General features: G+C 29.6%; 13 protein-coding genes across 13 annotated transcripts, besides 16 other annotated features; 8 read left to right on the top strand and 5 right to left on the bottom strand.

The window, feature by feature from the left end:
• Nucleotides 1–130: 130 nt before the first annotated feature.
• On the top strand, nucleotides 131–1642 carry CMU_008620 (uncharacterized protein; the record flags this gene model as incomplete). Its single annotated transcript, XM_002140684.1, has 1 exon — nucleotides 131–1642. The coding sequence occupies one exon, from the start codon at nucleotides 131–133 to the stop codon at nucleotides 1640–1642; it is 1512 nt and encodes a 503-aa protein (XP_002140720.1).
• Nucleotides 1643–1845: 203 nt separating this feature from the next.
• On the top strand, nucleotides 1846–2418 carry CMU_008610 (uncharacterized protein; the record flags this gene model as incomplete). Its single annotated transcript, XM_002140683.1, has 1 exon — nucleotides 1846–2418. One exon carries the CDS (start codon nucleotides 1846–1848, stop codon nucleotides 2416–2418), a length of 573 nt encoding a protein of 190 aa, XP_002140719.1.
• Nucleotides 2419–2623: 205 nt separating this feature from the next.
• Nucleotides 2624–2658: a sequence feature (AT_rich).
• Nucleotides 2659–2725: 67 nt separating this feature from the next.
• CMU_008600 (uncharacterized protein) lies at nucleotides 2726–3715 on the bottom strand (the record flags this gene model as incomplete). Its single annotated transcript, XM_002140682.1, has 1 exon — nucleotides 2726–3715. One exon carries the CDS (start codon nucleotides 3713–3715, stop codon nucleotides 2726–2728), a length of 990 nt encoding a protein of 329 aa, XP_002140718.1.
• Nucleotides 3716–4239: 524 nt separating this feature from the next.
• On the top strand, nucleotides 4240–5538 carry CMU_008590 (histone deacetylase hda2/rpd3p, putative; the record flags this gene model as incomplete). Its single annotated transcript, XM_002140681.1, has 1 exon — nucleotides 4240–5538. One exon carries the CDS (start codon nucleotides 4240–4242, stop codon nucleotides 5536–5538), a length of 1299 nt encoding a protein of 432 aa, XP_002140717.1.
• A 649-nt stretch (nucleotides 5539–6187) lies between these two features.
• Nucleotides 6188–6218: a sequence feature (AT_rich).
• Nucleotides 6219–6388: 170 nt separating this feature from the next.
• Nucleotides 6389–7033, bottom strand: CMU_008580 (uncharacterized protein; the record flags this gene model as incomplete). The annotated part of the gene is made up of 1 exon (XM_002140680.1): nucleotides 6389–7033. The coding sequence occupies one exon, from the start codon at nucleotides 7031–7033 to the stop codon at nucleotides 6389–6391; it is 645 nt and encodes a 214-aa protein (XP_002140716.1).
• A 244-nt stretch (nucleotides 7034–7277) lies between these two features.
• Nucleotides 7278–7783, bottom strand: CMU_008570 (40S ribosomal protein S23, putative; the record flags this gene model as incomplete). Its single annotated transcript, XM_002140679.1, has 2 exons — nucleotides 7278–7705; nucleotides 7774–7783. The coding sequence occupies 2 exons, from the start codon at nucleotides 7781–7783 to the stop codon at nucleotides 7278–7280; spliced, it is 438 nt and encodes a 145-aa protein (XP_002140715.1).
• A 324-nt stretch (nucleotides 7784–8107) lies between these two features.
• Nucleotides 8108–8712, top strand: CMU_008560 (uncharacterized protein; the record flags this gene model as incomplete). The annotated part of the gene is made up of 2 exons (XM_002140678.1): nucleotides 8108–8206; nucleotides 8293–8712. The coding sequence occupies 2 exons, from the start codon at nucleotides 8108–8110 to the stop codon at nucleotides 8710–8712; spliced, it is 519 nt and encodes a 172-aa protein (XP_002140714.1).
• A 138-nt stretch (nucleotides 8713–8850) lies between these two features.
• Nucleotides 8851–12987, top strand: CMU_008550 (DHX8/prp22-type ATP-dependent RNA helicase, putative; the record flags this gene model as incomplete). Its single annotated transcript, XM_002140677.1, has 2 exons — nucleotides 8851–10533; nucleotides 10922–12987. 2 exons carry the CDS (start codon nucleotides 8851–8853, stop codon nucleotides 12473–12475), a joined length of 3237 nt encoding a protein of 1078 aa, XP_002140713.1. The 3' UTR covers nucleotides 12476–12987.
• A 327-nt stretch (nucleotides 12988–13314) lies between these two features.
• On the top strand, nucleotides 13315–15057 carry CMU_008540 (cell division control protein 2, putative; the record flags this gene model as incomplete). The annotated part of the gene is made up of 1 exon (XM_002140676.1): nucleotides 13315–15057. One exon carries the CDS (start codon nucleotides 13315–13317, stop codon nucleotides 15055–15057), a length of 1743 nt encoding a protein of 580 aa, XP_002140712.1.
• A 68-nt stretch (nucleotides 15058–15125) lies between these two features.
• On the bottom strand, nucleotides 15126–16755 carry CMU_008530 (lipoate-protein ligase A, putative; the record flags this gene model as incomplete). Its single annotated transcript, XM_002140675.1, has 3 exons — nucleotides 15126–16127; nucleotides 16259–16355; nucleotides 16598–16755. The coding sequence occupies 3 exons, from the start codon at nucleotides 16753–16755 to the stop codon at nucleotides 15126–15128; spliced, it is 1257 nt and encodes a 418-aa protein (XP_002140711.1).
• A 398-nt stretch (nucleotides 16756–17153) lies between these two features.
• Nucleotides 17154–19064, top strand: CMU_008520 (transcription factor E2f, putative; the record flags this gene model as incomplete). Its single annotated transcript, XM_002140674.1, has 1 exon — nucleotides 17154–19064. The coding sequence occupies one exon, from the start codon at nucleotides 17154–17156 to the stop codon at nucleotides 19062–19064; it is 1911 nt and encodes a 636-aa protein (XP_002140710.1).
• Nucleotides 17280–17307: a microsatellite.
• Nucleotides 19065–20159: 1095 nt separating the features above from the next.
• Nucleotides 20160–20181: a sequence feature (AT_rich).
• Nucleotides 20182–20848: 667 nt separating this feature from the next.
• Nucleotides 20849–20885: a sequence feature (AT_rich).
• A 210-nt stretch (nucleotides 20886–21095) lies between these two features.
• Nucleotides 21096–21137: a sequence feature (AT_rich).
• A 229-nt stretch (nucleotides 21138–21366) lies between these two features.
• Nucleotides 21367–21390: a microsatellite.
• A 215-nt stretch (nucleotides 21391–21605) lies between these two features.
• Nucleotides 21606–21701: a sequence feature (AT_rich).
• A 97-nt stretch (nucleotides 21702–21798) lies between these two features.
• Nucleotides 21799–21832: a sequence feature (AT_rich).
• Nucleotides 21833–21991: 159 nt separating this feature from the next.
• Nucleotides 21992–22143: a sequence feature (AT_rich).
• A 122-nt stretch (nucleotides 22144–22265) lies between these two features.
• Nucleotides 22266–22331: a sequence feature (AT_rich).
• A 233-nt stretch (nucleotides 22332–22564) lies between these two features.
• CMU_008510 (uncharacterized protein) lies at nucleotides 22565–23471 on the bottom strand (the record flags this gene model as incomplete). Its single annotated transcript, XM_002140673.1, has 3 exons — nucleotides 22565–22983; nucleotides 23049–23129; nucleotides 23258–23471. The coding sequence occupies 3 exons, from the start codon at nucleotides 23469–23471 to the stop codon at nucleotides 22565–22567; spliced, it is 714 nt and encodes a 237-aa protein (XP_002140709.1).
• Nucleotides 23131–23163: a sequence feature (AT_rich).
• Nucleotides 23472–23699: 228 nt separating the features above from the next.
• Nucleotides 23700–23878: a microsatellite.
• An 18-nt stretch (nucleotides 23879–23896) lies between these two features.
• Nucleotides 23897–23959: a sequence feature (AT_rich).
• Nucleotides 23960–23973: 14 nt separating this feature from the next.
• Nucleotides 23974–24005: a sequence feature (AT_rich).
• A 173-nt stretch (nucleotides 24006–24178) lies between these two features.
• On the top strand, nucleotides 24179–26365 carry CMU_008500 (uncharacterized protein; the record flags this gene model as incomplete). The annotated part of the gene is made up of 1 exon (XM_002140672.1): nucleotides 24179–26365. One exon carries the CDS (start codon nucleotides 24179–24181, stop codon nucleotides 26363–26365), a length of 2187 nt encoding a protein of 728 aa, XP_002140708.1.
• Nucleotides 25845–25887: a sequence feature (AT_rich).
• Nucleotides 26366–26525: the final 160 nt, after the last annotated feature.

The raw sequence follows: 26525 nt of genomic DNA, 5'->3' as shown, positions 1-26525 counted from the left end.
AAATTTATCTAATATACAAAATATATTCTAAATATTGACTGGACTTATGAAATAATTAATATTTTGTTTCACTATCAATCTCTTTTTTTTTGGTTTTGGATGATATTATAAAGAACTTTTAAATTAGGCTATGAAAGGGATAATTACAAATAGGAATGTAGCAGAAATAGTTCTAGATGAATTAGATATATTGGCAGGGCTACTGAAAGATTTAAAGTCACGAGATAGTAAAGTATTTTACAAGATATATCACTCTTTACTTCGTCTAAGGCATAATTGGCGAGAGCTTTCTATAAATGCTGAACAAAATAATACTTTACTACAGGAACACTATAATAATTTGATTTTGGATAAGAAACTTCAGTTATTTGAGTTAAATCAAAGAAAAATGAATATTGAATATATTATAAAGGATATTTTAAATTGTATCCATCCAGCTTTTGATACATTTGTAAAGCAGACTTCTCCAGATAAAATAGATACAAAATGTGAGACTCTTAATGAAGTATTTGAAACTACTGAAGAACACTTATATAATGATCTAAGGGAAAGAAAAATGCGTAAAACCGAAGAAGAGGCTTTAAATAAAAGGAAAGAGTCATTAACAAGCCAGCTTCAATCACTTAAGAAACAAAGAGAGGATATACCAAGACAATTTGAAGGTTTATCTAAACATTTAGAGAATGTAAAAAAGTATCTTTTAAAAATGAATATTTTACAAAGGAATCATATAGATAATCTTCAAGATTTACCATTACCTTTAAAAATTATATACATTAAATTCCGTATATATATAGACTCTTATACTCGTGAAGATAAGGATATTATTGGATTATTAATAGATGAATATGGAGTAATTAGCATCAATATTAATAAATTTATAGATAATATTCAACCTAAAGATAATGATTCTATAAACTTTAATGGAGATTTATATGAATTACCTATTCGTTTAGAGTTCTCATTAATGAATTCTATATCATCTCTAGAGGTTGTAGTTGCATCTATTTACTCTTCTAAAAATAAGCTTTTAAGTCACAGTATATTAGCTAATCTATGTTTTCCAAATGATGATGGAACCTTGATACCACTTATTGAAGATGAAACATTGGAAATTACAACAAAATCTGAATATGGTAGGGCCTATATATGGGTGCAGGCTTTGAGTAATAACTCAAATTTCCCTTCAGGTTACATAAGTCCGAAAGTAGATGATATAATTAGAAATATACAAAAAAGATTATTAATAGTTTCTTATTCAACATATTTTATTAAACTGCTAATTAAATCCCCAGAAGAAGCATACAATATAATGAACCTATCTATACCACTTGATATGTTCCAAAAGTCCTTTAGAGTATTGTCAAAATTACCAGAATGGACGAGTGAGACTGAAGAAATTGAAATAGATATTCAAATTTGTTCATTTCTCATTAAAGCAAAGATATCTATACTTGGACATGGACTTTTTTATAGTGATACAAATAATGAAATATCTAGTCTTATAGAACAAATAAATGACCTAAGGATAGAAAATTTTGAAGGAGATTTTAGTATAAATAATATAGAATCAATTATATTGGTTACTAAGCAAATCAAAGTTTTATTAAATTTTTGCCTTCAACATAAAGACCAAATATAAATGTAAAAAGGCGGTCAAAAGGCGCCATATTTTGTTTTTGTTCCGAAGGTAAATTTATATTGTAGAAAAATAATAAGGGAAATGATGGACCTATGTGATAAATTCAAGAAAAGCTATTTTCTTTGGGACTTAGTTAGATATTTATCGGAACTTTATTAGTTAATAAGAGTTCTACTTTTAATTTTAATATTTTTCATTGATTGATGACTTCTCTTAATACCTATTCATCACCAAGATCTACTGGTAGATTATCTCCAAGAGCAATAATAGGAAAAAGACAAGTTAAGGAACATAGATCACCGAGAAAACTGGCTACAGAACATATAACTCACTCTCCTATATTTCACCAAGGTATATCTTCAGCCCATAATATCTCTTCAAATATTAAAAATCTGAAAAGTCCTAAAAGCATAAAATCAGGTACACATACTAAAATTAGTCCAATAAAACATCATACAAGTCATCATGCAAATCATAATGTAGATCATTACTCAAAAAGTCCAACTCGTCGTTCTTTAAGGTTATTGATGGAGAGTACCCAAAATAAACATGATACTCAGATCTTTCACCATCAAACTACTAATAATTCATATCAGACTGCAAAGTTAGTTGAAAAAGGATCTAATCAAATCAAATCTTCAGTTACTTTAAAGAGAAATAAAAAAAAGAATATAACTTCTCCTAAAAAGAGAAAAGCAACTAACAAAGTACCTACAAAGAAAAGAATTTCAAAGTCTTCGAAGAGTTCTGCAAGGGTATCCCCCAAAAAATTTTAATATTCTGTTGAATAGATAAAATTGAGGACTTTTTAATAATACTCTAGTATTTTTAAAGGTTACTGAATTTAGGTGTAATTTATTGTTTACTTTATTGAATATCTACTATTTCTTAATCTTCCTAGAATTACTAAGAAAAGTAGTAAATTCTGTCAGTTCCCCATTAATAGCTAAATACTAAGAAGGTTTTATATAGAAGTTGAACTATATTAAAATATAAAGTATAAAGTATAATTAATTGTAAAAGTATTCAAACTAGGTAGAGGTTTATAGAATGATTAATAACTTGCTAAATAATATAATAATCTCAATCATTGTCTGCATTAGCAGGAGAAATTATTATTGATATTTGAGAATTAATACTAGGGAAGAATATAAATAAAGACATATATTTTTCTGGGGTTATTGTAGCAACACAATGAGCATCTGAGATGCATAGAACCAACTGTAAAATAGCAATTATATGGTGTATATCAAAAGTGGCTGATAAATTAAAACCTTTATTTACTTGATTATTTTGTAAGTTATCGTGAAATTCATCACTAGTTTTAAAGACTCTGCAGTTATTAAAGAAAGTCTTAATGGAGGCTGATGCCAGAGATGTATGAGAAGAACATACAAAGTGGCATAATTCATTATTCAGAGGTTTCCCTATTCCATTAATTTTTTCACTTTCATCAGTATCTTCATTATAAATTATTTGTATGTCAATAAATTTAGAACCAACTAATTTCATTCTTTCCAAGAGCCTGTGAAATAATTTAGCTGGAGGGATTGAAAAGTGGATATTTGGTATTCCAATTTCACAATTTAATAATTCTGCTAATGGAATCAAATCATCTACATATTGAGCTTTGATTACATCTATAGAGCAGTCATGAACAAGTTGGAAAGTACTCGACTTTTTAGTTTCAACTGTCATTGTAAAGGAAAGGACATTTTGATTATCTCTTTTGCTAAGTCTCAAACTTGTTTCCTTTGCTAAAGAAGCTGATTTTAGTGGTAAAATTAGAGATTCTGGATTCATACTTATACCTATAATATTGTTATGTTTGCTTTCAACAATATATCCTGGATAGAAAATATCTTTGTAGTCAAATTTACAAGAGACATCCAGTATTTCATTATCTGTAGTGTTATATACTGTTAAGATTAATAGAAGAAATGTCTTATCTAATTTTATACAAAATCTAGTCTTCTGTTTTGGTGGACAGGCTTTTGAAAGTTTTACAAATCCTTGTATACATTCCATTAATAGAGTTGATCTCCTATGTAGGAGTGTAGCTTTGAATCGCATAATTCTATAATATTACAATATCTTTTTTATAATCAAGGTAAGTATAAGGATCCAATTGTTTACATCATGTCAGTAATTTAATTATTTTGGATGATACCGTTCAATATAATTTTATGTAATAGGATATCCAAAAGTTTAATATTAAAATTACGATTTTTGATATATCTTTTGTTACTATAACGAGCTTTACACACTTAGTCTATTTACTAAAATTATACTAGTAATCTAAACTTTGTGTGTATTAAGTATAGACAAAGTTAGTTTAAAATTGAGTCTTTAAATTATTGTCTCATGTTTCTCATACTAAAAACGTAGGAATCTTAAACAAAATATTATGGCGGTTAATGTACTCAATATGAGACCGCTTTATTTTGTTGGGACTTTATTTACGTACCTATAAACCTCAACTGTGGTAAAATATTAAAGAAAAAAAAAAGCCAAGAGGCTGAGAGATTAGAAACATCACATAAATATAGAAAAATATAAATAATACATTGACATATAGAATAGTATCTGAAAAAACTATGGGTGGAAAAACTAGAATCGCGTATTTTTACGACGAAGAGGTAGGCAATTTCCACTATGGTTTAGGACATCCTATGAAACCCCATAGAGTACGTATGACTCACGACTTAGTAACCCAATATGGGTTAACTGAAAAGCTTGATGTAATGATCCCAACTCCAGGTACTAGAGAATCTCTAACGAGGTTTCATTCAAATGACTATGTGGATTTCCTCAGAACTGTAAACACTGACAATATGCATGATTATTCAGATCACTTAGCTAGGTTTAATGTTGGTGAAGATTGTCCAGTTTTTGATGGATTATGGGAATTTTGCCAGTTATCAGCTGGTGGATCTTTAGGGGGTGCTCAATCTGTGAATGAACTAGGTTATGATTATGCTATAAATTGGGCTGGAGGTTTACATCATGGTAAAAAGCACGAAGCTAGTGGTTTTTGTTATGTTAATGATTGTGTCTTAGGAGCTTTGGAATTTCTCAAGTATCAGCATAGAGTATGTTACATAGATATAGATATTCATCATGGTGATGGTGTTGAAGAAGCTTTTTATACATCTCCACGTTGTATGTGTGTTTCATTTCATAAATATGGAGATTATTTCCCTGGAACTGGAGCTATAAATGATGTTGGAGTTGAAGAGGGACTTGGATATTCCGTAAATGTACCACTAAAAGATGGTGTAGATGATGCCACATTCATTGACTTATTTACTAAGGTTATGACTCTTGTCATGGAAAAATATAGACCTGGAGCTATTGTATTGCAATGTGGAGCTGATTCTTTATCTGGGGATAGATTAGGTTGTTTTAACCTTTCTTTGAAGGGTCATGGTTATGCTGTTTCTTTTCTTAAAAAATTCAAAATTCCAATGCTCATACTAGGAGGAGGGGGTTACACTTTGAGAAATGTACCTAAATGTTGGGCATATGAAACTAGTCTTATTGTGGATACTTATATTGATGAACAACTACCGAATGCATCTAACTTTTATGGGTATTATGGTCCTGATTTCTCCTTGGCTGTTAGAACATCAAATATGGAGAATCTTAATTCAAAAAAGGACTGTGACAATATAATACAACAAATTTCTGAAAACTTTAGGGAATTTGTTTTACCTGTAGGGGGTCACTTATCATGCTATGATATTCCAGATAAACTTCCATTATTATATAATTCGGGAATTAAAGATGAATATATAAATGATGGAGGTGATCCTAGAAATGACATGCACACTGATTTAAAGGATGACATGGAAGATTTTCATCATGTAGATTATAATGACAGAAATTTAGGTTAAAATACTATTATTAAGGATAAATTTAATAAATTAGACTATTATAATCTCCATTGAAGTTTTTCAATTCTACTTTGGTTACAATTAATTTGCAGTGATTCTTTATATTGTATATAATTAAGCTATTATTCAAAGTATACACTATGAATATTTGGTTTGGTTTTTACGAAACTTTACAAGTTCACAGATTTTTTTTCTTTTTTAAAAGAGATTCTCTATTTCCAAGAATTTGGAAGACTTATAATTACTTTAATGTAATTTTTGATTTCATAGGATTTCACCAGATGGCGTATGCAGTTATTTAACATAATTGTTTTATTATAGTTAACAATTCAATTTATTATCGATGTTTTACACAAGTTAATATTATATAGCATTATGAAAGTACAGAACCAATTTGCTGAAATTCAAAATATTGCATTAAGAACTTGAATACTTCGTGGACATTTTAAGTTAGACTAAATTATTCATACACTAGATAAAGTTTAAGCTGTATCTTATTGCTAATTAATGTGTATATGATCTTTAAAGTTTTGTAACAAATACTACTGGTGGATTAATTTAATTAGTCTAATGTTAGCAATCTGTTAACTATTGTCCAGTTGCAGATTGATCAATACCTTTCATTTCAATTTACATGAATATGAAATGGAAATTATTTATAATACATATTTATTAAATTAGTGCACTTTTCAATATTAATTTACAGTTTAATATTCTTGTATTTAAGAAGTTTTTTGAATATTATTTAAAAATGAAATTTGAAACTTAATATTATTAGGATACATTATTATTGAATTAGAGTAATCGTGACTTGTATATATATCAAAGTATTGTAGAATACAAGATACTCTTAGTCTATATTCATCTGTTGACTAAACATGTCAATTTCACAGTTCTCTTTGTTAATATTCTTGTTTGTGACTTTATAATTATCTATTTGTTGCTGAAATACCAAATTAAAGATATCTTGATTTGCACTATTGTCTATAGAATCCTGTTGTAAGCAACTAGTTTCTGGATGATTAATGTTCTGTTTAAGATTACACTGATAATATTCCTTATCTTCCTCATATTTTTCATCTTCTCTATGATTTATAGATTTATTAATTCGCTTGTAGTCACCTTCATTCACTATCCAAAATCTTTGTCTACGTTTCTTATGTGAGTACCCAAGATGCATAATAGGATTTATACTAGGTAATATTTTAACTACTTCTTCAATTTTCGGTAACTCCATTATAAATGGTACCTCAGTTTCTCTATTTACTATTGAGATCTTACTGTTTGAAGATGGAAGGTCTATTCCCTTATATAAAACAATACTCTGGCATCCAGAATCAATGCTACTAAAATTTGAGGAATTTCTGTAATCTTCATCAGTATCAAATACATCATAATTATTAAATGGTATATTTAAGAGATTGGAATCACTAAATGGGTTATATAAGCAAGTTTTTTTGGTAGGAGGACTATAAGAATTAAATTCATTTTCCATTAAAAAAGTAATGTTACAAAGTCCCCGGGTCTAGTTACTGAATTATTTTAGGCACAGACATAGTATATTAAAACTCACAATATTAAAGAGATTAGTCTACAAAAGGATCCAAAACATAAAAAATAATTAGGGAATCTAATTGATATTCTATTTGTCTTTACTAAGTTAACATCAAATGAGGATTATTAAAATGAGTTAATAATGTCTCATTTCGATATATATGGTCTTAATAATTCTACAATATTTATGACCTTGGTTTTTCCTTCTTTTCCTTAAAAAGAGCTAATAATGATACTCCAGAGACCTTTACAGCCTTAAATCGAACACCTGGAATATCACCGACGGAGTGACCCTTACGACCAAAGCCAGCAACCAATACTTCATCATTCTCATCAATAAAATTTAAACAACCATCTCTCGGAACGAAAGCAGTTATTTTCTTACCATTCTTAATGAGTTGTACACGAACACATTTACGGACAGCAGAGTTTGGTTGCTTAGCTTCAATACCAAAGCGTTCTACAACTATCCCCTTAGCATGAGAAGCACCTCCAAAGGGATTAGACTTATATCTTGTACCCAAATTAGCTTTCTTGTACTGTTTATCAGCCCATCTTTGTGATCTACGTCGTGTACGAAGTTCACGTGCTGTGTTAATACCTCTTGGTTTACCTGTAAATTAGATTATTGTCTGTCAAGTTACAGTCCCTATTTTACTGAAAATATTGGCATAAACATACCTGAACCCATCAATACTTCAAATTAATCTAAATCTATAAATAAATGCTCTTAATTAGTAAAAGCAAGAACCTTACTTCTTACAATGCTTCAAATTGTCTTCGTTAATAAAATAATATATACCGCCTTAGTAAAGACAAAAGTCCATTTTAGGTCTAATAGAAATAAAAATGTAATCTCGTCTCGAGACAAGACAGACATATTGCGCTAAAAGTAAAAACTGAGGTTACCTAACATAATATAGTAAGTTTGTTCTTTATTCTTGAAATTATTCAATTAATACAATACACTTAGAATTAGATAATTCTCACAGCAATCTCCTTCATAAATTATTTGATGTTTTCAGTGGGAAGAGCTCCTATTGCTTCTCCTCCCAGTGATGATTGTATTTCCAAGCTTCAAACGACATTGAATAATATTATACATTGCGCAACAGTAGGTTTAAATATTTGTATGCTTCCTACTCTCTTACCGATTTTATGTCTATTAACTTATGTGAATATCGGTCTTCTTGATTGTAGGATGCTCTACACATACTACCAGAAACAGCACCAGTTATTTCCTCTAGTATGGATATATTAGGTACCAAAGAAGGATTTACAGCTACAAAGTGTGATATTCTTTACCGTGCAAATTATATAGGGTCGGCATTTGAGTGTTCAAATACTTTAATTGAGGAACTTGCTTCTTTGAAACCACTAATTGGTACTGATGGAGAAGTCTTCATTGAGAAGGTAGAGTCCTTAAAAAAAGAAAATGAGATGTATAACGAAACTCTGCGTGAACTGACAAGAGAGTGTGAAGAAGCACTTATTCATATAAAGAAATTAATAAGAAGTCAGGTCAATGATTCAATTAATAAGCAAATTGAAGAACTATATAGTAATGCAACCATGGAATCTGCAGAGGATATTTACCAGAATATGAGGGAACATTCATAGCGGGTTACTTTTTGAGGCAATATAATCATTTTAACGTTTACTTTAGTTTGTATATCTGTGTAACTTGAAGGTAATTTTACTTTGGTAAATATATACATATTTGAGTAGGAATCTAATAGTATAACTACTTAAAAATGAATGGAGACTTTAGAGCGCATCCGGAGAGTTAAGAATATTAAGAGTGAAATATCAAGAGAATGGAAGTTAGATGATAAGGATGTAGCCGAATTTATTGTTTATTTAGGCGAGAATAGTTCTGATTGTAATGAATTTATTAGTAAACTAAAGCCGAATATTGATATAAATGTCTCCAGTGATTTTCTAAATAAGTTATTTATGATAATTAGAGGTATCAAACCTGAAATGAAGAATGGGGAGCAGTCAAAAAGTACAAATAAAATAATTGATGACAATTATAGCTGTAATATTGATGCTCAAGATGAGCAAGTGGATTATCCAGGAAGTAGTAATACATTAGAAATAAAATCTAATAGTACAGGCAAGAATTCTACTAAAGACCTAATGAATGAAAAATTGAAGATCAGTACAAAATATCCATGTTTAACAATCCCTAATAATATAGATAGAGTGGAGTTGAAGTTTAATATACCAAGTGAGAAGAAGCTACAAAGTGCAGACTCATTACAACTTATTAAAAGAGAAGATGATAAATATTTGGATCTCAACAAGAGGAATAGTTGTACATCAGACACTATAAAGAGCGGATACGGTATGAACGATACAGAATATAAACATGGATATGGCCCAGTTACAGGTATTAAAATAAATTCGAATACATCTTTTAGTGATTTTCAAACTGCAGATAGTACTAATGTAAATAATGTAAATGTAGGGAATTTATACAATGACTATGAAAGGTGGGAACTACTTCAATTAATTAATTCTGGGGCAGTTTCAGTTGATGAATTAAATGAATATGATAGGAACTGTATAAATAAAGAAATGAATGTATTGTATTCTGGGTCTTTAGTAGAGACATCAGTTGAAATAGAACTTCGAGACTTTGAGCCTAAATTTTTACGTGGTCAGACTTTCAAAAGACATAATATAGATTTTTCTATTCAACCAACAATACAAATTTCTGCCAATCCTGAAGGAAGTTTAAGTAAGGCAGCTGAATTAGCATCTAATATTGCTAGGGAGAGAAGAGAAATACGTGATTTTCAAGAAAAGGCACTTTTAGATAGTATACCACGTGATATGAATAGGCCATGGGAGGATCCATATCCTGAATTGGGTGAACGTACAATAGCAGGTATGCTGCAAAGTATTGGTGTTGAGGCTTGGCAAGTACCTGAATGGAAACGCCAATACTTTGGTAAAAATTTAAGCTTTGGTCAAAAGACTGATATAACTTTATCAATTCAGGAACAAAGGAGGAATTTGCCTATATTTGCTTTGAGAGAGTCATTAGTTGATGCAGTGAGAAAGAATCAAATAATTGTAGTTATAGGAGAAACTGGTAGCGGCAAAACAACACAAATTACTCAGTACTTATATGAAGAGGGATTCTGTGATGATGGCAATATGATAGGATGTACTCAACCGAGGAGAGTAGCTGCTACATCTGTTGCGAGAAGAGTTGCTCAGGAGGTTGGTTGTACTATTGGCTCAACTGTAGGTTTTTCAATTAGATTTGAAGATGTTACATCATCTGAGACTAGAATCAAGTATATGACAGATGGCATGCTTTTAAGAGAGGCTCTTTCAGACCATTCACTTTCCAAATATAATGTAATTATGTTAGATGAGGCTCATGAAAGAACAATAACTACAGATGTCTTGTTTGGTTTACTCAAGGTAAGTTAACTTTTTAGACGGTAGATTTATAGAGGCCATTGCACTATTATATAGTTTATGAGCTCAGTCACTTTTTTTTTTTTTTTTGGGTATTTTTCATCTTGTGTACTTTCACGAGAGTAGAGAGCCCTTATTTATGGCTGAAATATTAAACATAAAATACGTGTTTACTATACATACTTATATGCATGTATAGTAGCGATACATATTTCTATATTTTTTGTTTTTATTAAAAGAAAATAGAAAGACCCATTGACTGATGACTATTGAAATTTGAAGGAAGAAAAGATCAGTGGACAGATACCAATGGGACAAACTATATGCTTGGCATTAACCGTCTATTTAATTGGATTATTTTAATACAGTAATTAACTTTTTCTTTTCTCAGGCTACCTGTATTGAACGTCCTTCATTTAGATTAATTGTGACATCTGCTACACTGGAGGCAGATAAATTCTCACGATATTTTATGAACTGTAACATTTTTGCAATACCAGGACGTACATTTCCTGTAGAGATTTTATATACGAGGGAACCAGAAAGTGACTATGTAGAAGCAGCTCTCCTAACAGTATTACAAATTCATTTACGTGAACCTCCAGGAGATATCTTAGTATTTCTGACAGGTCAAGAAGAGATAGATAATGCTTGTCGGACTTTACATGAACGTATGCAAAAGTTAGAGAATCTAAATCCCCCTCCATTAATAATTCTACCTGTATACTCATCTCAACCAAGTGAAGTCCAATCATTAATTTTTGAACCTACACCAGAAGGTTGTCGAAAATGTGTTATAGCAACAAATATTGCTGAAGCATCACTAACTATTGATGGAATATATTTTGTTATAGATCCAGGTTTTGCTAAAATGATGGTTTTTAATTCAAAAACTGGGATGGATAGTTTGGTCGTTGCACCTATTTCACAAGCTAGTGCAAGGCAAAGATCTGGTAGAGCAGGGCGAACAGGTCCTGGAAAGTGTTATAGGCTTTATACAGAGATAGCCTTTAAGACAGAAATGCTCCCTGTTACAATACCAGAGATCCAAAGAACAAATTTGTCTAATACAGTCTTACTACTAAAGGCATTAGGAATTAATGATCTCCTTAACTTTGACTTTATGGACCCACCTCCACCTCATACATTGTTGATTGCTTTAGAAACATTGTATGAGTTAGATGCACTAGATGACAATGGAATTTTGACTCGTTTAGGCAGAAAGATGGCCGAACTACCTATGAGTCCAAATCTTAGTAAGATGGTTCTTTCATCTGTTGACTTGGGATGTTCAGATGAAATTATTACTATAACATCTATGTTAAGTGTTCAAAATGTATTTTATCGTCCTAAAGATAAACAGGCTGCAGCTGATAGGCATAAGTCCAAATTTCATCATTCATATGGAGATCATTTAACTTATTTGAATATCTATAATTCGTGGCAGAGACAGAGATATTCAGTACCGTGGTGTTATGAGAATTTTTTGCAATCTAGATCTTTAAAGAAAGCTCAAGATGTAAGGAAACAACTAATTAGTATATTTGACAAATATCAGCTTAACATAATATCTGCAAGAAACGACTATGACAAGATTCGCAAGGCTATTTGTGCGGGATTCTTCAGTCATGCTTGTAAGAAGGATTCTCAGGAAGGTTATAGAAGCTTGGTTGATAATCAGCAAGTATATTTACATCCCTCTAGTACACTGTTTAACAAATCTCCAGAATGGCTTCTATATCATGAATTAGTATTTACAACCAAGGAATATATCCGTGATTGCTGTACAATTCAACCAAATTGGCTTGTAGAATTAGCTCCAAATCTTTTCCAATTTGCAGATGAAGCGAAAATCTCAAAGAGAAAGATGAGAGAAAAAGTACAACCCTTATATAACAAGTATGAAGATCCTAACTCCTGGAGGTTGTCTAAAAGAAGGAGGTAGTTTTATATCTTGATATAGCAGAATATGATAACCGGTAAGATTTTGAGATAAGTTACTATACATTAAGAGACTTAATTATAATATTCCTATTTTAAATATATGAAAATTAAGGTGTTTGAATTTTTTGTATAGATTTCTTGATATACTTGGAATGTACAATGTCATACAGAAACAAAGACTGTTTCTTATAATAGAGCTACCTTGTTGAAATTGTGACGATACTAATTTCAGTCATTATTTTCTCCGCACTTAATGGTGGGAGATGGATATATCCAGCTATAATTGCTATCTTAGCTATTATCTGGATGTTCTAATTCCATTTTATCTTATTTACACTAATGGCTAAAAACAATTTAAGGCCACTATTATTCAAAATATATTGGCATGGAGACTTTCTGAATTTAGAGGACCATCTCTTGGCTAGCTAAATTCTGCAGATAGTTTACATTTGAGATGGGGTTTCTGTTAAACTCACCTTGTACTTATCTGCCATATCTGGTATTACCGGCTTTTTAGAAATAACTTTTGTCAAATATTAATGCCTTGTTTTAAATGTGTACCTTAAATTTGCATACAGGCGCCTTGAGATTGGCGCCAGAAATTAAATTTTTGAAATAAAAAATGTCAGATTAAAGCATAGTAATTGCGGTGGCCTCAACTCCTAAAATAGTTTAGACTAATAGAAAGCATCTTATTTTCTATTTTCTACTTGTCAATTTGCTCTTTTAAGTTGGAGTTTTGTAGGCAGTGATTATATGAATAAGTCTTGGGGACTTAATTCTTTGAAGTCAAGTGATAGTACGAAAGTTGCTATATATATATCAAGTTAAGTATGAAGAATGGTCAGTAGCAGCTCTTTGGGTTCTTATGTTAAGATAATGCGTATAGGGCAAGGTGCCTTTGGAGACGTGTGGCTTGCTGAGGATGTTATCTCTAAACGTCGTGTAGCACTGAAAAAGTTAATATCTAAGGAAAGTAGGGAAGGTTTTTCTAAAACTGCTATACGTGAAATTGTACTTTTAACTAATTTAAAGCATAGAAATATTGTGGATTTATATGGAGTTGTATTTTCTAGACCTCAAAGCTCAGATGACAATGGTGAATTAGTGAGTCAACTTCCAAATGGTGGTGCATTGAGTAGTCTCTACGTAAATAATGTAAATCGTGGTTCAATTTGGATGGTATTTGAATACTTACCCTATGATTTATCTGGATATATGGAAGGGTTAAAACTAGAGGGTAAGTTAATAAAAGTCATAGATATAAAAGTTATTATTCGTCAATTACTAGAAAGTTTGGAGTTTTGTCATATGCACAACACAATCCATAGAGATATAAAGTGTGCAAATCTATTAATATCTAGTGATGGAGTTGTAAAATTGGCTGATTTTGGATTGGCTAGATATTATAATGTAAGATATAGGACTTTGACAAATAGAGTCGTAACTTTGTGGTATAGATCTCCAGAACTTTTATTAGGAGCTCAAAGCTATGATACCCCTGTAGATATGTGGTCTGTAGGTTGTATATTAGGTGAATTGATTTTACAACAACCATTATTCTGCAGTGAAACAGAAGTTGGAGTATTGAAGATGATTGGAGAAACTTTGGGACCTCCTTCTAGTGATGTAGTTCATGATTTGAAGAAACTTCCTTTATGGAATGATTATGAAAATAATCCACTTCTTCCAATTTTAGGTTCAGGGACAGGTAATAAATATCGACAAATGATTCATAGAGTAGAGGAAAAGGTAGGATCTCAAGGTCTAGATCTACTTTTGCAGTTATTACAATACTCACCATCAAAACGTCTGAAAGCCAAGCAAGCTTTATCTCATCCATGGCTACAGCATGGAGAGAACAATGAGAGTCTCCCTGATCACTTAGATATGTCAGTATTTACTCAAAAAAAGCAATTCCATTCTCTCAGTGCAAGAAAATTACGAGACAAACTACAGGGACGTCTTAAAATTCCTTCAACATCAGAGATTGGAGGGGCTGTAAATGCAATAATTGGAAAGGCCTACAATGTTGGAACTTTAAGGGAACAATTAAAAGATAAGCACCGTAATTCTATTGGTATTATTCAGAACATTAAAGAAGGCATAAATGAACAGATAGATATTAAAAAGAGAGCAGTAGTTACAATAAACCAAGGAAATATAAATACTTCGACTATAAAACGATCTAGGAGTAGAGAAAGAATAAGCCCAGATCCTAGTAGATGGAAAACTAGAAGTTTATTTGAACATAGAAATTCGAGACGCGATAGAAAAGATAGAGTAGAACATGAATGGAGAAATGAAAGGGATATTGATTATGATCGAAACAGACACTTAGAATATTCAGATAGAGATGATTATTATGGAAGAAGAGACAATTGTGTATATTCATATTCAAGAAGGGAGGTAGAGTATAATAGAACAAGACATTACAATAGATCTCCATCTCCAAGTGGGTTACGAAGACGTTTATCACCATCTCATCGTAGCTCAGGAAATGACTACTATTATAGAAGAAGAGAAAGTTCACACTCTTATTACGATAATAGAGCTAGAGATTATAATAGAAGACGAGATTAACCTATAAAACACTTAGAAAATTTATTCATTTGATTATATATCTAGTCACTTATAAACTTGCTACTTTCCTAAGTACTTGCCTCAACACTTATCCATTTAGCAAATTCCTCGATATTTTGATCACGTTCTATTGAGTTCTTTGAATCAATGGCTGTAATAGAAGTATATATGTCATTCTGAATACATCTTACACCATGCAAACGTTCTTGAAATAAATTGACAAGATTAACATCTAGACAATCGGAGTATACTTTAGCTTGTTTTATAAGGCTCGAATCCACATCTAGATGTACTTGGAAAGATCCCCAGTCAAATCTTTTCTCAAGTACTGTAGAAAATTCTGGAGACTCTCCATATCTCCACTCCCAAGATATAAGTTGCTTATATGTATCTTTATATACTTGATCATGTATAATTGCATCTCCAATTTCTGGTTTATTGCATGTTAGAAATGTATTGATATCTTTGTCAGAATCAATATGTATATTATTAAATGGGATATAATCTGCAAATTGTTTAGTAATTGGTGTGTTTACATGCACACCATTATTTTGAATCTGATTGAAGTACTGCATATTTTTATCTATTCCATTTTGTTCCTTCTCTATTACTTGATATCTATTAGACAGACTTACATCACTTTTTAGATCTTTAATTTCAAATTCAACAAGCTCTCTGTCAATAGAATAAGTTTTACAAAACTCTTCGATTATGCTTGTTTTTATGTCCTCTAACGTAATATCTGGAATTACATCTTTTACATTTATAACTCTAGATGCTACACTTTGCACCCCTTTACTTTGCAACTTTGTCTTATTTGGAGTTAAAAACTCCTCTAAAGCTTTTCTATTAACATTAACCATTATAGTCCCATGGTGTAATGCTTTATTTCCTGATAATTGAAAAGCTGAGCCTGAAAACTTGCGCCCCTGTAGTAAGATATCATTTCTACCCTTCACTTCAATTTCTATTCCAAGGTTTTGAAAAGCTCTACTAATAATCTTATTATTCTCTTTCCTGTAATCTTTAATATTGTCAGTTATAAATGTGAAACATAGATTCCCATGATCCTGAAACAATTAAATATTATAGGAACAAATAATCAAGATAGTTATATTTCAATTTAAATTAAAATGAGAGATCAAAAATTCTTTGACCTATGTGAACAACTATATTGGTATGTATTTATATTTCAACTTACTTGATAAACTGCCCCTCCACCAGAATATCTTCTTGCTAGAGCTATATTATAAGATCCCATCTTATATAAATTACATTCCCTCCAGGCATTTTGGTGTCTGAGAAGTGATCATATTAATTTAAAGTAATCAAATACTATGAATTATACAAGGAAAATATGTGTGAAGTTTCATGATGTAAAGTTATCAATATAGAGAGGTGGAAATATAACGAAGTGTGTCCCTACAAGAAAGTTGTCCCATATAATTCCTTTCAGATATATTCTATTAACATCTCCACTATGAGTATATTTCCTCATATTTCAAAATTCCTACTCATGAACTTATTTATACCAACTTACCTACCAATTACAACTGTTTTTCCGTGTGTCCAAAGGTATAATATAGGTTGACCTTGGGTATACCTCTTCAAGAGAGTAGATTCCAAAGCTAAATTGTGAAAGAAATCTCCTTTAGAAAAAAAAAGTTGGTTAGCTTTCAAAAGGTTTGTTAACTTCATTTAATAAATAACACCTTACACTTCCAGGTTAATTGAGTTGTCTGGTTAGTAAAGAACTTCCCACTTCCCAGCACTTTACAATAAAATAGCTCGATACCCGCTAAGGAGACGGCTCCAAAAGTCAGAGCGGTATGACACGTATAGTCTCTAGGTATCAAAGTAGGAGATATCTAGTTTGCGTATTAGCTTATGAATTCAATAACCCAGGATACGAAGACATATTTGTTAATGCTAGTATCATTATTAGGGAGGTAAGTAAATACTAGGAGCAGGCGGTGGAGTACACTGCCGCTTCCGCTTGGTATTATTAATATATAGTTTCTGTACTTTTTCCACGTGAGAATAGTTTTGTATATAATTAACTAATTAATTGGTATCAGTTGAATAGTCTGCCCAGAATGACTAGTGAGGTGCCATATAACTTTTCGATGATTGGCACTTCTTCAGCTTCTACTGCTACAACAAACAGCGGTGGTGAGATGGTTGGAGGCATGAATCAGGAGTTATTGCACGAGGGACCTGGAAATAATAATAATAGTAATAATAATAATAGTGGCGGTAGTACGAATACCCAAGATGTGTTATCATTGTTAAACTATTTGGTTCCAAATTCCGGAGGCGAATCGGGCTCATCTGGGGTTAATCCGCCTCCTCAAATAGCAGACCCAACGACACTCAATGAGCTCTTAGGACTAATTAGTGGAGCTGTAACATCTAACCCAAGTGGAGTTAAGGGTTCTCCTGAGCCAGCTCTGTTAGATAATACGGGTGGAGGTAATATGACTAACTCAATTCCTTACTTACTTCCACTATTGATGAGTTCGGGATCTAATAATGACCAGAATGTAGCGCTATTAAATAGTTTGGTGTCATCTACAGGGGTAAATGGAGCTCAGCCAGCTAATTTGAACCAATTTGTTAATCAACTACAGAATCTACTGCCCCCTTTGGTACCTGGTGGAAATGCTACCGGTATATCAAATAATCAACCTACTCATACAGGAACCACAACCCATCACACAGATCATCTACAACTTCTATATGGTGGTGGTGGTGGTAATCTTGGTACAGATAATAAATCCGAACTTTTGGCAGCTGCAGCAGCCTTTGCAGCATCCAACGTAACTCCCCTAAATGCAGGTCCTATATCTAACTCTCGTGGTAGAGCAAGAAAGCGCACATCAACTACTCCTTTGGGTGGTATGAGAGGTCGCCGTGAATCTAATGATATATCAAAACGTAGAGTAGGAAGTCCTGGTCGTAATCATGGAATGGACAATATAGGAACTCCAGGAACAATGTTACCTCATATACCCTCGCTTGCGGGAGATGGAATGGAGAATCTTGATCATGGTGGCAATGTGAACTTATTAAATACTCCAGCAAATCATCATGGTTCTCAGTACAATGAATTTAGTACAGAAGATGCTAGACATTCTGTTAGATTTGAAAATGGCTTGGTTCTAATGACTAAGAGATTTATACAATATCTTTATGAGCAAGGTGAAAGTAGAATTATAGACTTAGCTGCGGCTGAGGCACATATGGATGTTCAGAGACGTAGATTATATGATATTACAAATGTATTGGAAGGTATTGGTATTCTCAAGAAAATGGGACGTAATGCTTTCATGTGTGCAGCCACAGTTCCTGATGTCCTTATAGAGAGAGATGCTGTGCTATCATCTTTTGGAACAGTTGATATGAGTGTGAAACTGAGTGGTAACATTGATGACGAATCATTGAACTCTATTCCATGGTTTCATAGCTATAATAAACTTCAGGTCCTATCTAACGCTGAATATGAAATGATGGAGAAGACACTTATACAGCGCAAAGAACAGTTACTACAAGCTTGTCAACAACTGGGGTTTACCGATATTGTAGATCAATATACTATTGCCAGTGCTTCCACCTCTCATACAGCAGGGGCTAATGTAGCTAATTATGGAGGAGCAACTCCACACTCTGGAAGACCTAATCATGTACCCAGAAACTCGGCAGGATCTCATGGAATTAGCTTAAATCATGGACATCTACGTGAGGATAATATATCAGTACCTAATACAATGGAACAAGGAAATGAATCTAATAACCCTAGTGGAGGAGCTGGAGCTCTCTGGGGAAGCATTATGGGAGGCTCCAATCGCGCTAGCAATGTTCCATCAATTCATCATCCGGATGCTCGTTGGATAGAAGCCCCAGATACTACAAATCACAGCAGTAACGCTCCTAAACACCATGTAGAAAATGAAAACTCCAATACTAGTGTCGCTCAAAATGATACAATTAGTGGGTTCAATGAGTAAATAAGTTGAAATTGTATAATTAGCTTTATAGACAGTCATACAAGTAAAAGACCAACAAAGGAAATATAAAGTATGTGAAATTTACATTAGGATATATCTTATAAGTACTGATATTTATTGCTCTAGTGGATCTACTTACAAGTAATATTTAGTCTTAGCATTTATATTCAAATTGTGCGGACTAATACTATGTACCTTTAATGGATTTTTTAGCATTAAATCTTTTCCTGAGATAAAAAAAAAAGCTGTATATATATGGTATTGACTCATTTCTCAAATATTTGACGGAACTGTAGGGGTATTTCAACAAATGACTTATATAGTAGACTCACCAATAATTACCCCTTATACTAAGTTTATAAATAATTTGCACTAATTAAAGATATACAGATACCAAATTAAAGAGGATCTGAAGAGATATCTACTAATCTACAGAGTTATATTAGGTGCTTTTTTTTTTTTAGCCTTAATCATTATATGAATTAGCCATTCTCTACTTGTTATGATATTTCGTATGGCTGAAGATAGAAATTACGAGTTTAAACTGAGTTAGCTAAGGTCCAGTTTTAATGAGTTAAAAAAAAATAGTTCATCTAATTTCTCTTTTATTTATAACTGGATTTGATCTATTTTATCAAACTTAAATATACCGTTGGGCTTCTTAATAGCAAATTTTAGTATTTCCCTAACTTAGACAAGGTTTCTTTTGAATAAAAATTAAGCCTTATAATATTTATTATAGCTATATATTTTTGTTTCTCAATATTGGATCAAATTGAGTAATATTAATAATGTAATCTGATATTGTAGACACTTAACTATAATACTAATTAATACTTTGGTTATAAATTACCAGAGTTGGCTGTTAGTTTAGTTGGTCAGTTGTAACTGCGATGAAACTATCTTTATACATGTTAGAGCTTTTTTTCTAACGAATCTAGTAATATTTAATATTTATTGTAAATTCAGTAAGATATTTAGCTCCATAACAAGTCATTATTTTTTTTTTCTAGATTATACTGAGAATATAGATACTTTTATTTACTAATATACTACTCTACTTATTCTTTAGAAGTAGTCTTTTATAAAAGTCAGAATTAAAATATATTTATTATTTGTTGGTACTACTCATATTAAGGAAGATAATTCTAGTTTGTGGTATACACTTAAAAATATTATAATACTTGTCTAAAGTGTATAAAATTTATCATTTATCTATACTTATAGCGAGATACTTTTTCCTAAATCTTTAAATTCTCCATACATTATGAATACTCTATCTTACAATTTATGTATATTTTTTTACTGCAAACAAAATTACAGATATGTAATATTTAAGATTCTCCAATATTAATTCTTAAGACTTATAGTGACTTTTTACATTATTAAAGTCTTTCAGATATAAACTATATAATGTTAAACATATATCTTGTGATATTTCAACTAAAAAAATTTCATTTATTTAGATATTGTGAGCTTAAGTAACCGTTTTATACTAAAATATTGTACTTTTAGGAGTTTAAAACCCAAATTCAACAATGATATGAATTTAAATCTTGTGATTAGCCGTTAAATTTATAAATATTTTGACTTTTCCTTATAGAGCTGTACTAATAGTATTATGAAAAAAAATCCTATCAATTAGTTTTACTTGAGTTAAATTATTCTGATTAATTCTGTAGCTTGTTATTTTTGTATTAGCTTATATCACTAAAATTTAACAATAAAGTAATATTTATTTGATCAAATCAACAAGGGTATAAAACTACAATCTAGATGGTAGGTTTATTACTTTTTTAATAGAATAATTATAAATTAATTGTAGTAATAATGAACTATATAATTTGATACCATTGATATTTACTTTAAAGATAATTCAACTGATATCATTTTCTACAGAAAATTTGTAGGATTTTTGTTAAACAGCTTTAAAGTATTTTTCAAGTAATATCTAAACCATTAAGTTTTCCTTTTTATAATATAATGATATTGTAAAAGATGTGATTTAGATTAGGAACAAAGAAATTTAGCTTTATTTTTATTTTTCATTATTTTTCTTATATATTAATAATAGAATTTACTAGCTTAGGAACTACTCATAAACTGGTACATTTTTATAGTGTAATAATTTTCAATTTGTAATATTCCCAGTAAGAAAATCATTAAACTTTAGTTGGAAATTTAGAAAAATACTTGAAAAATTTTTCAAATCTTATATACTAATACAATTATAGTAAAAGGTAATTTTTTGATATAATAAGGCTCTTTGATTTCAATAGAAGAGTACTGAAAACTATTGAACTTTTTTTTTTTTTTTTCTTTTTTTAATTCAGATGGATGAAGTTAGTATGTTCTAAACTTAGTATTTCCATATTATATACTAAAAATATCTTCTATACTATCAAATCCTTGTATGAATATATTTATCATGAACAATATACATTTAGCTGTTAATATACTTGGATTATCTAATAATTTATAAAACATATTTAAAGGAGCCTCAATATTTTATTTAGCTGAAAATAAATGTATTCATTAGAGTTAAATTATTTATTTTTTAAAAGTATCTATCAAAAATAAGTTTATTAGTTTTTGAAATATACAATTTCTAATATTTAATAGAAATAGATTATAATAGTGATTACTTTGTACTTTTTTTTTTCAAAAAAAAAAGAAAAAAAACATATATACTAAGCTATACAATGAAATTTACAATATACATAACTAGTTTATCAATATTTTATATTTACTAATATTAAATATATAATCTTATGTGGTATAAAATTCGTTCTTGTGGATTTACAATAATAGTGAGAATATACTATAAATCAAACTCATGATATTTTAAATTTTTAAACAAGTTATCTTTACAATATGAAAATGAAGTTTTAAAATTCTCTTATTTCAAAAATACTTGAATATTCTCCAAAAATTTTTACTATTGTAAATAGTAATACTTTATATAATAAAATAATTCATATTACCAGTATATAATTTTTAATAAATCATTCCTTCTTATTATTAAAATATTGATATTAATGAGATATTTTAAATTAGCCTATAATATATTAAAATTTAACTTCAATTGTTTTATTACTATTCACATTGTATTATAATATTATCATCTATTTTAGAGTATTAATTAACACTTAAAACCAATAATTTTTATCCTCATTGTATAAGTAACATAAATACCTAATCATTTATTATATTTTTTCTAATATAAAAATTTTTATTGAGTCTAAATATAAAGAAAAAAAATTTAAAGCTATCTTTAAATACTTTTGATGTTAATATATACAAATATAGGATAATTGAATATAGCTACATCTAGAAAAAGGATATAAACAAATCTAGGTAACCATAAATTACTTTTAACAATTCAAAAATAAGAATAAACTTTAGATTATATCTCCTAATCTAAATTAGACGAAATTCAGGAAATTACCTACATTCAATACATTTAGATTTTTAGATTCAAATTCTTATGAGAGTAAGGTCTAAATGAAATTATATTCATTGGATTGAATAGATTCATCCTTAATCCCTCTAAATCCCTTATAAACAACTGAAGAACGATTTTTCTGTTTATCTATCTGACTAACTTCATATATAGGATTAGATAAATTATCCTTATTAGATGATATCTTTAGAGTCTTATATATATTAGTATTAGGTATATTTTGTCTATTTTCCATCTCATAATATTTATATCGTCTTCGTAAATTCTTCAACCGTCTCTTAATACTTTCATCATTTTCAGTATTTGCATACTTTTTACGAAGCATATGATAAGATTTCCAAATAGGTTCTTCTTCTTCTTGGTATTTTGTATTTAATTCAAATTCATTAGCAGATATAACTTCATTATCTTTTATTTTATCATCTGATACTGAATTTTCAGGTATAATATTTTCTTCTAATTTAATGATAAGATATAAAATTATACTTTTTATTCAATATTATTGTCTATTTAACACTTACCCTTAACATTTTCCTGTTGTTGTACAATTTCATTTTTGCTAGAAAAGCTCAGAGTTATGAAAATACGGTGTAAAATAGCTCCTATAAATAATATAATAGTATTAAATATTATAATGTCAATTGAAAATAGATATAACTGTCACTAGGTGACTATTATACAATGGAAATATCTAAGTATATCCAAATCTTAAATTTTATCCAAAACTTACCAAACATAATTAGAGATAAAATCATAATAATCAAAAGAAGTTTACTAGTTATTGAGAATGATGTAGAGTTACAATTTGAAGATGTAGCATTAGGAAAATTTTTTAAGGGGGTATACTCTGGAAATTTATCCGTCTTTTTATAATGCAAAACTTCTCTTGCAACTATATCATTTTCTACTTTAGATTGTTTTAAAATTGAAGAGGACCTCTGCATTTTTTTTTTAAAGGAAAACAGCTCTCTGTAAAAGTAATACTTGAAAGAGATTGCATGTTCTTATTTTGGGCGCTTTTTTGTAAGGTGCATCTGAGTGTAGACATATATACTGAAGGGTAGGATAAATGGTAAAGTGAAAGAATTGCACCATTATTAAGATAAACTATTTACTTACTTATATAAGGTACTTTATATACTTTTCAATAAATAGAGTTTAAAAATGAATATATATAATATATTAAATGTAACTATACAAAATAGTTTAAATTTTATTACATAATTTATTATAGTATTAAGATATATATTAGAATAATTTAAATTAGAATAAATTAATGTTATATTACAGATCTACCTTAAAATTTGTAAATAAAGTAAGGATATAATTTAAAATAATTGAAATAATATAACAAGAAAAGTAGTGTATGTTTATAATCTAAAATATTCTAATATTTGTTCTAAAATTAAAATAATTAGCTTATATTATTATTCTTTGAAGTACAGCTTAAAAATAATTTTTATTTTTATTTAATATTTGTATGGGAATCTGTATTGTGAAAAATTTAAAGAAATTGGAATTTTTTGCATGCCTAAGTTATAAATGACCAGTGATACAGGACTGAATTTTGGCGCACATTTATTAACTAAAGGGCGTGTATGAATAACCTATAACTATTGCTACTTAAAAAGCAGGCAAATGAATTTTTAAAATGCAATCATTTTTTAAGAGTGCAATTGATAAGGTTTCAACAATAAAAGATGTAGTTGAGCACTCAATTGAAGAAGCAGTTAAAAATAATCAAATTGAGACAGTCTTCCTTTCTGGAACATCTATTTCTTCAAATGTTATAAATTGGACAGAAAGTGATATTTCGAAGAGAGCTAGTAACCTAAAATATAATACAACTTCATTTGTGGGTGATTTAGCCCTTAGTATTAGAGATGCAGCTGCTAACTTGACAATTAGACAGACTGAAGTGGATAATTCTCAGAAAAATTTTCAAATAGGGAAAAGTTTATGTTATAATAAGAATAATAGCTTAAATAGTATTGAATTTAAAAATGAAATAAGTAATAATTTGATTAAAGATATGAAGACTAGAAAAAAATCTGCACTAGATATTAGAAATACAGTTAGTTCTCATTTATCATCTAATATAGAATATATAGAAGATAGAAATTTGAACGATGATAAAAATATAGAATTAAATGAAAGTCAAATTTATAATAATACTACTGAAATAACTAAAAATTCTATGCATAAAGAGAGTGATATAGTATTAGATGAGAATTTCGAGGAAGTTGATAAATCTACTATTTCAAATATAATAGAAGGAATTGGGGATATTTTATTAAATGATACAACTGAGGGTATAAAGCAAAGTGGTAATATTGAATCTAATTTTAACTATAAGGATGAGAAAGATAATACAAATGATATTAATAATTGCAATAATGAAACTTTTAATCTTACAAAAGATTGTAGTGATTTGAGTGAAATAAATGAGGGAAATCCTGATATAAATAATTTGGATTTTAAATCTGAAGATTATGGAGGATTGATAAAGGTAGATAATTTTGATATTGATGACTCACTATATAATAATAAAGTGATAAAATCAAAGATGGTTTGTGATTTAGATAAAAATAATAATTTAAAGAAGGAAAAGAATGTAAAAAAGGATTTATTAGCTTCACCAATATTAAATAATGGAATTGAAGGTAGCGTTTTAAACCCTCTATCAATGTTTCAGGAAGTTAATAATTTAGAAAATTTGAACTTAGTTCTTAAGAAGGAGTTGGGGGAATATAAAGGAAAGTATTCAGATATAATGAAAAATTATCATAATTTAGAAAAAAAAATGTTGGAATTAAGCTCAGAGTATAAAAAAATAATTGGTGAGAAGAGGATTTTGAAAGATCGTCTTTTAAAAATAAAAGAAAATAAGAATTTAATTGTAGATTTACAGACACAGGTAAATACCTTAACTGAAAAATTAGAATTCAGGGATAATACAATACAAGAATATATTGAATTAAACAAATGCCTTAGAGAGAAAATTGGGGAACTAGAAATAACTCTTTCTTCTGAGGAGTCTAGAGTAACTGAATCTTTAAACTCTTACCAAGCTGAAATTACAGAATTACGTTATCAACTTTCCAAATTACAGATTGATAATAAAGAATTAGTAATTCCTTATATAGAACGAATTAATATTTTAGAATCTCAGTTGGGAGAAACTAAAAAAAGACAAACCCACGAACAAAATAGATATGAGTCAATAATTCAAAAACTGAAAATAGAATCTAAGGAAGAAAAGGAATTTTTGAAGTTGAAAATAAAAAAGTTAGAAGATTTTTTGTTACAAAAGGAGGAAATTATAAAGAATAATAATACTTATATAAATAGATTAAATTTGGAAATTCAGAGTTATAAAGCTGAGAACTTAAATAAAAACTTGGATAATACACATACAAATACACATAAGCTCATAATTGAAAGAAATAATGTGAGTTTAAATATTGAACCTAGTTCAATAAAAGATACTCAGGATATTCCAGTTATAGATAAAGAACTATCCAGAGCTTCAGTAAAATCTCCATTATCATCTAAGTATGATTCTAATATATCAATTTCATCTCTGAGGGATGAGTTAAGGCGAACTATAATAGACAGACAAGTAATAGAAGAAGAATATATTAAGACTAACAATGCAAAAATAGTTTTGGAGAATACTCTAAAAGATGAAGAATATCGAAATAAGTTATTGAGACAACAGCTTGACTCTATTTTAGCAGTTGTAAGCAATTTACAGGAAAAATTAGAAGAAGCTAATGAGACTATATTACTACAAAAAAAAGAGATCACATCAATTTACTTAAGAATAACTTCTTAGATATCTAATAAACAAGACTATTTAATCATTTACATTTCATCCAAGTATATTTTGGCGGTGCGATACCTCTGCATGTAAGTGTGCCGGTATGAAATGTATTAATGCATGTGGAGACAATATATAGAATTTCCACATTACTTGCATATAATTTGATGTAAAG

The sequence above is a fragment of the Cryptosporidium muris genome, genomic scaffold (assembly GCF_000006515.1).
Source record: "Cryptosporidium muris RN66 scf_1106632373431 genomic scaffold, whole genome shotgun sequence".
Taxonomy (NCBI): Eukaryota; Apicomplexa; class Conoidasida; order Eucoccidiorida; family Cryptosporidiidae; genus Cryptosporidium; species Cryptosporidium muris.
Note: the sequence above shows the minus strand (reverse complement) of the source record. Positions and strands in the feature narration are given on the sequence as shown.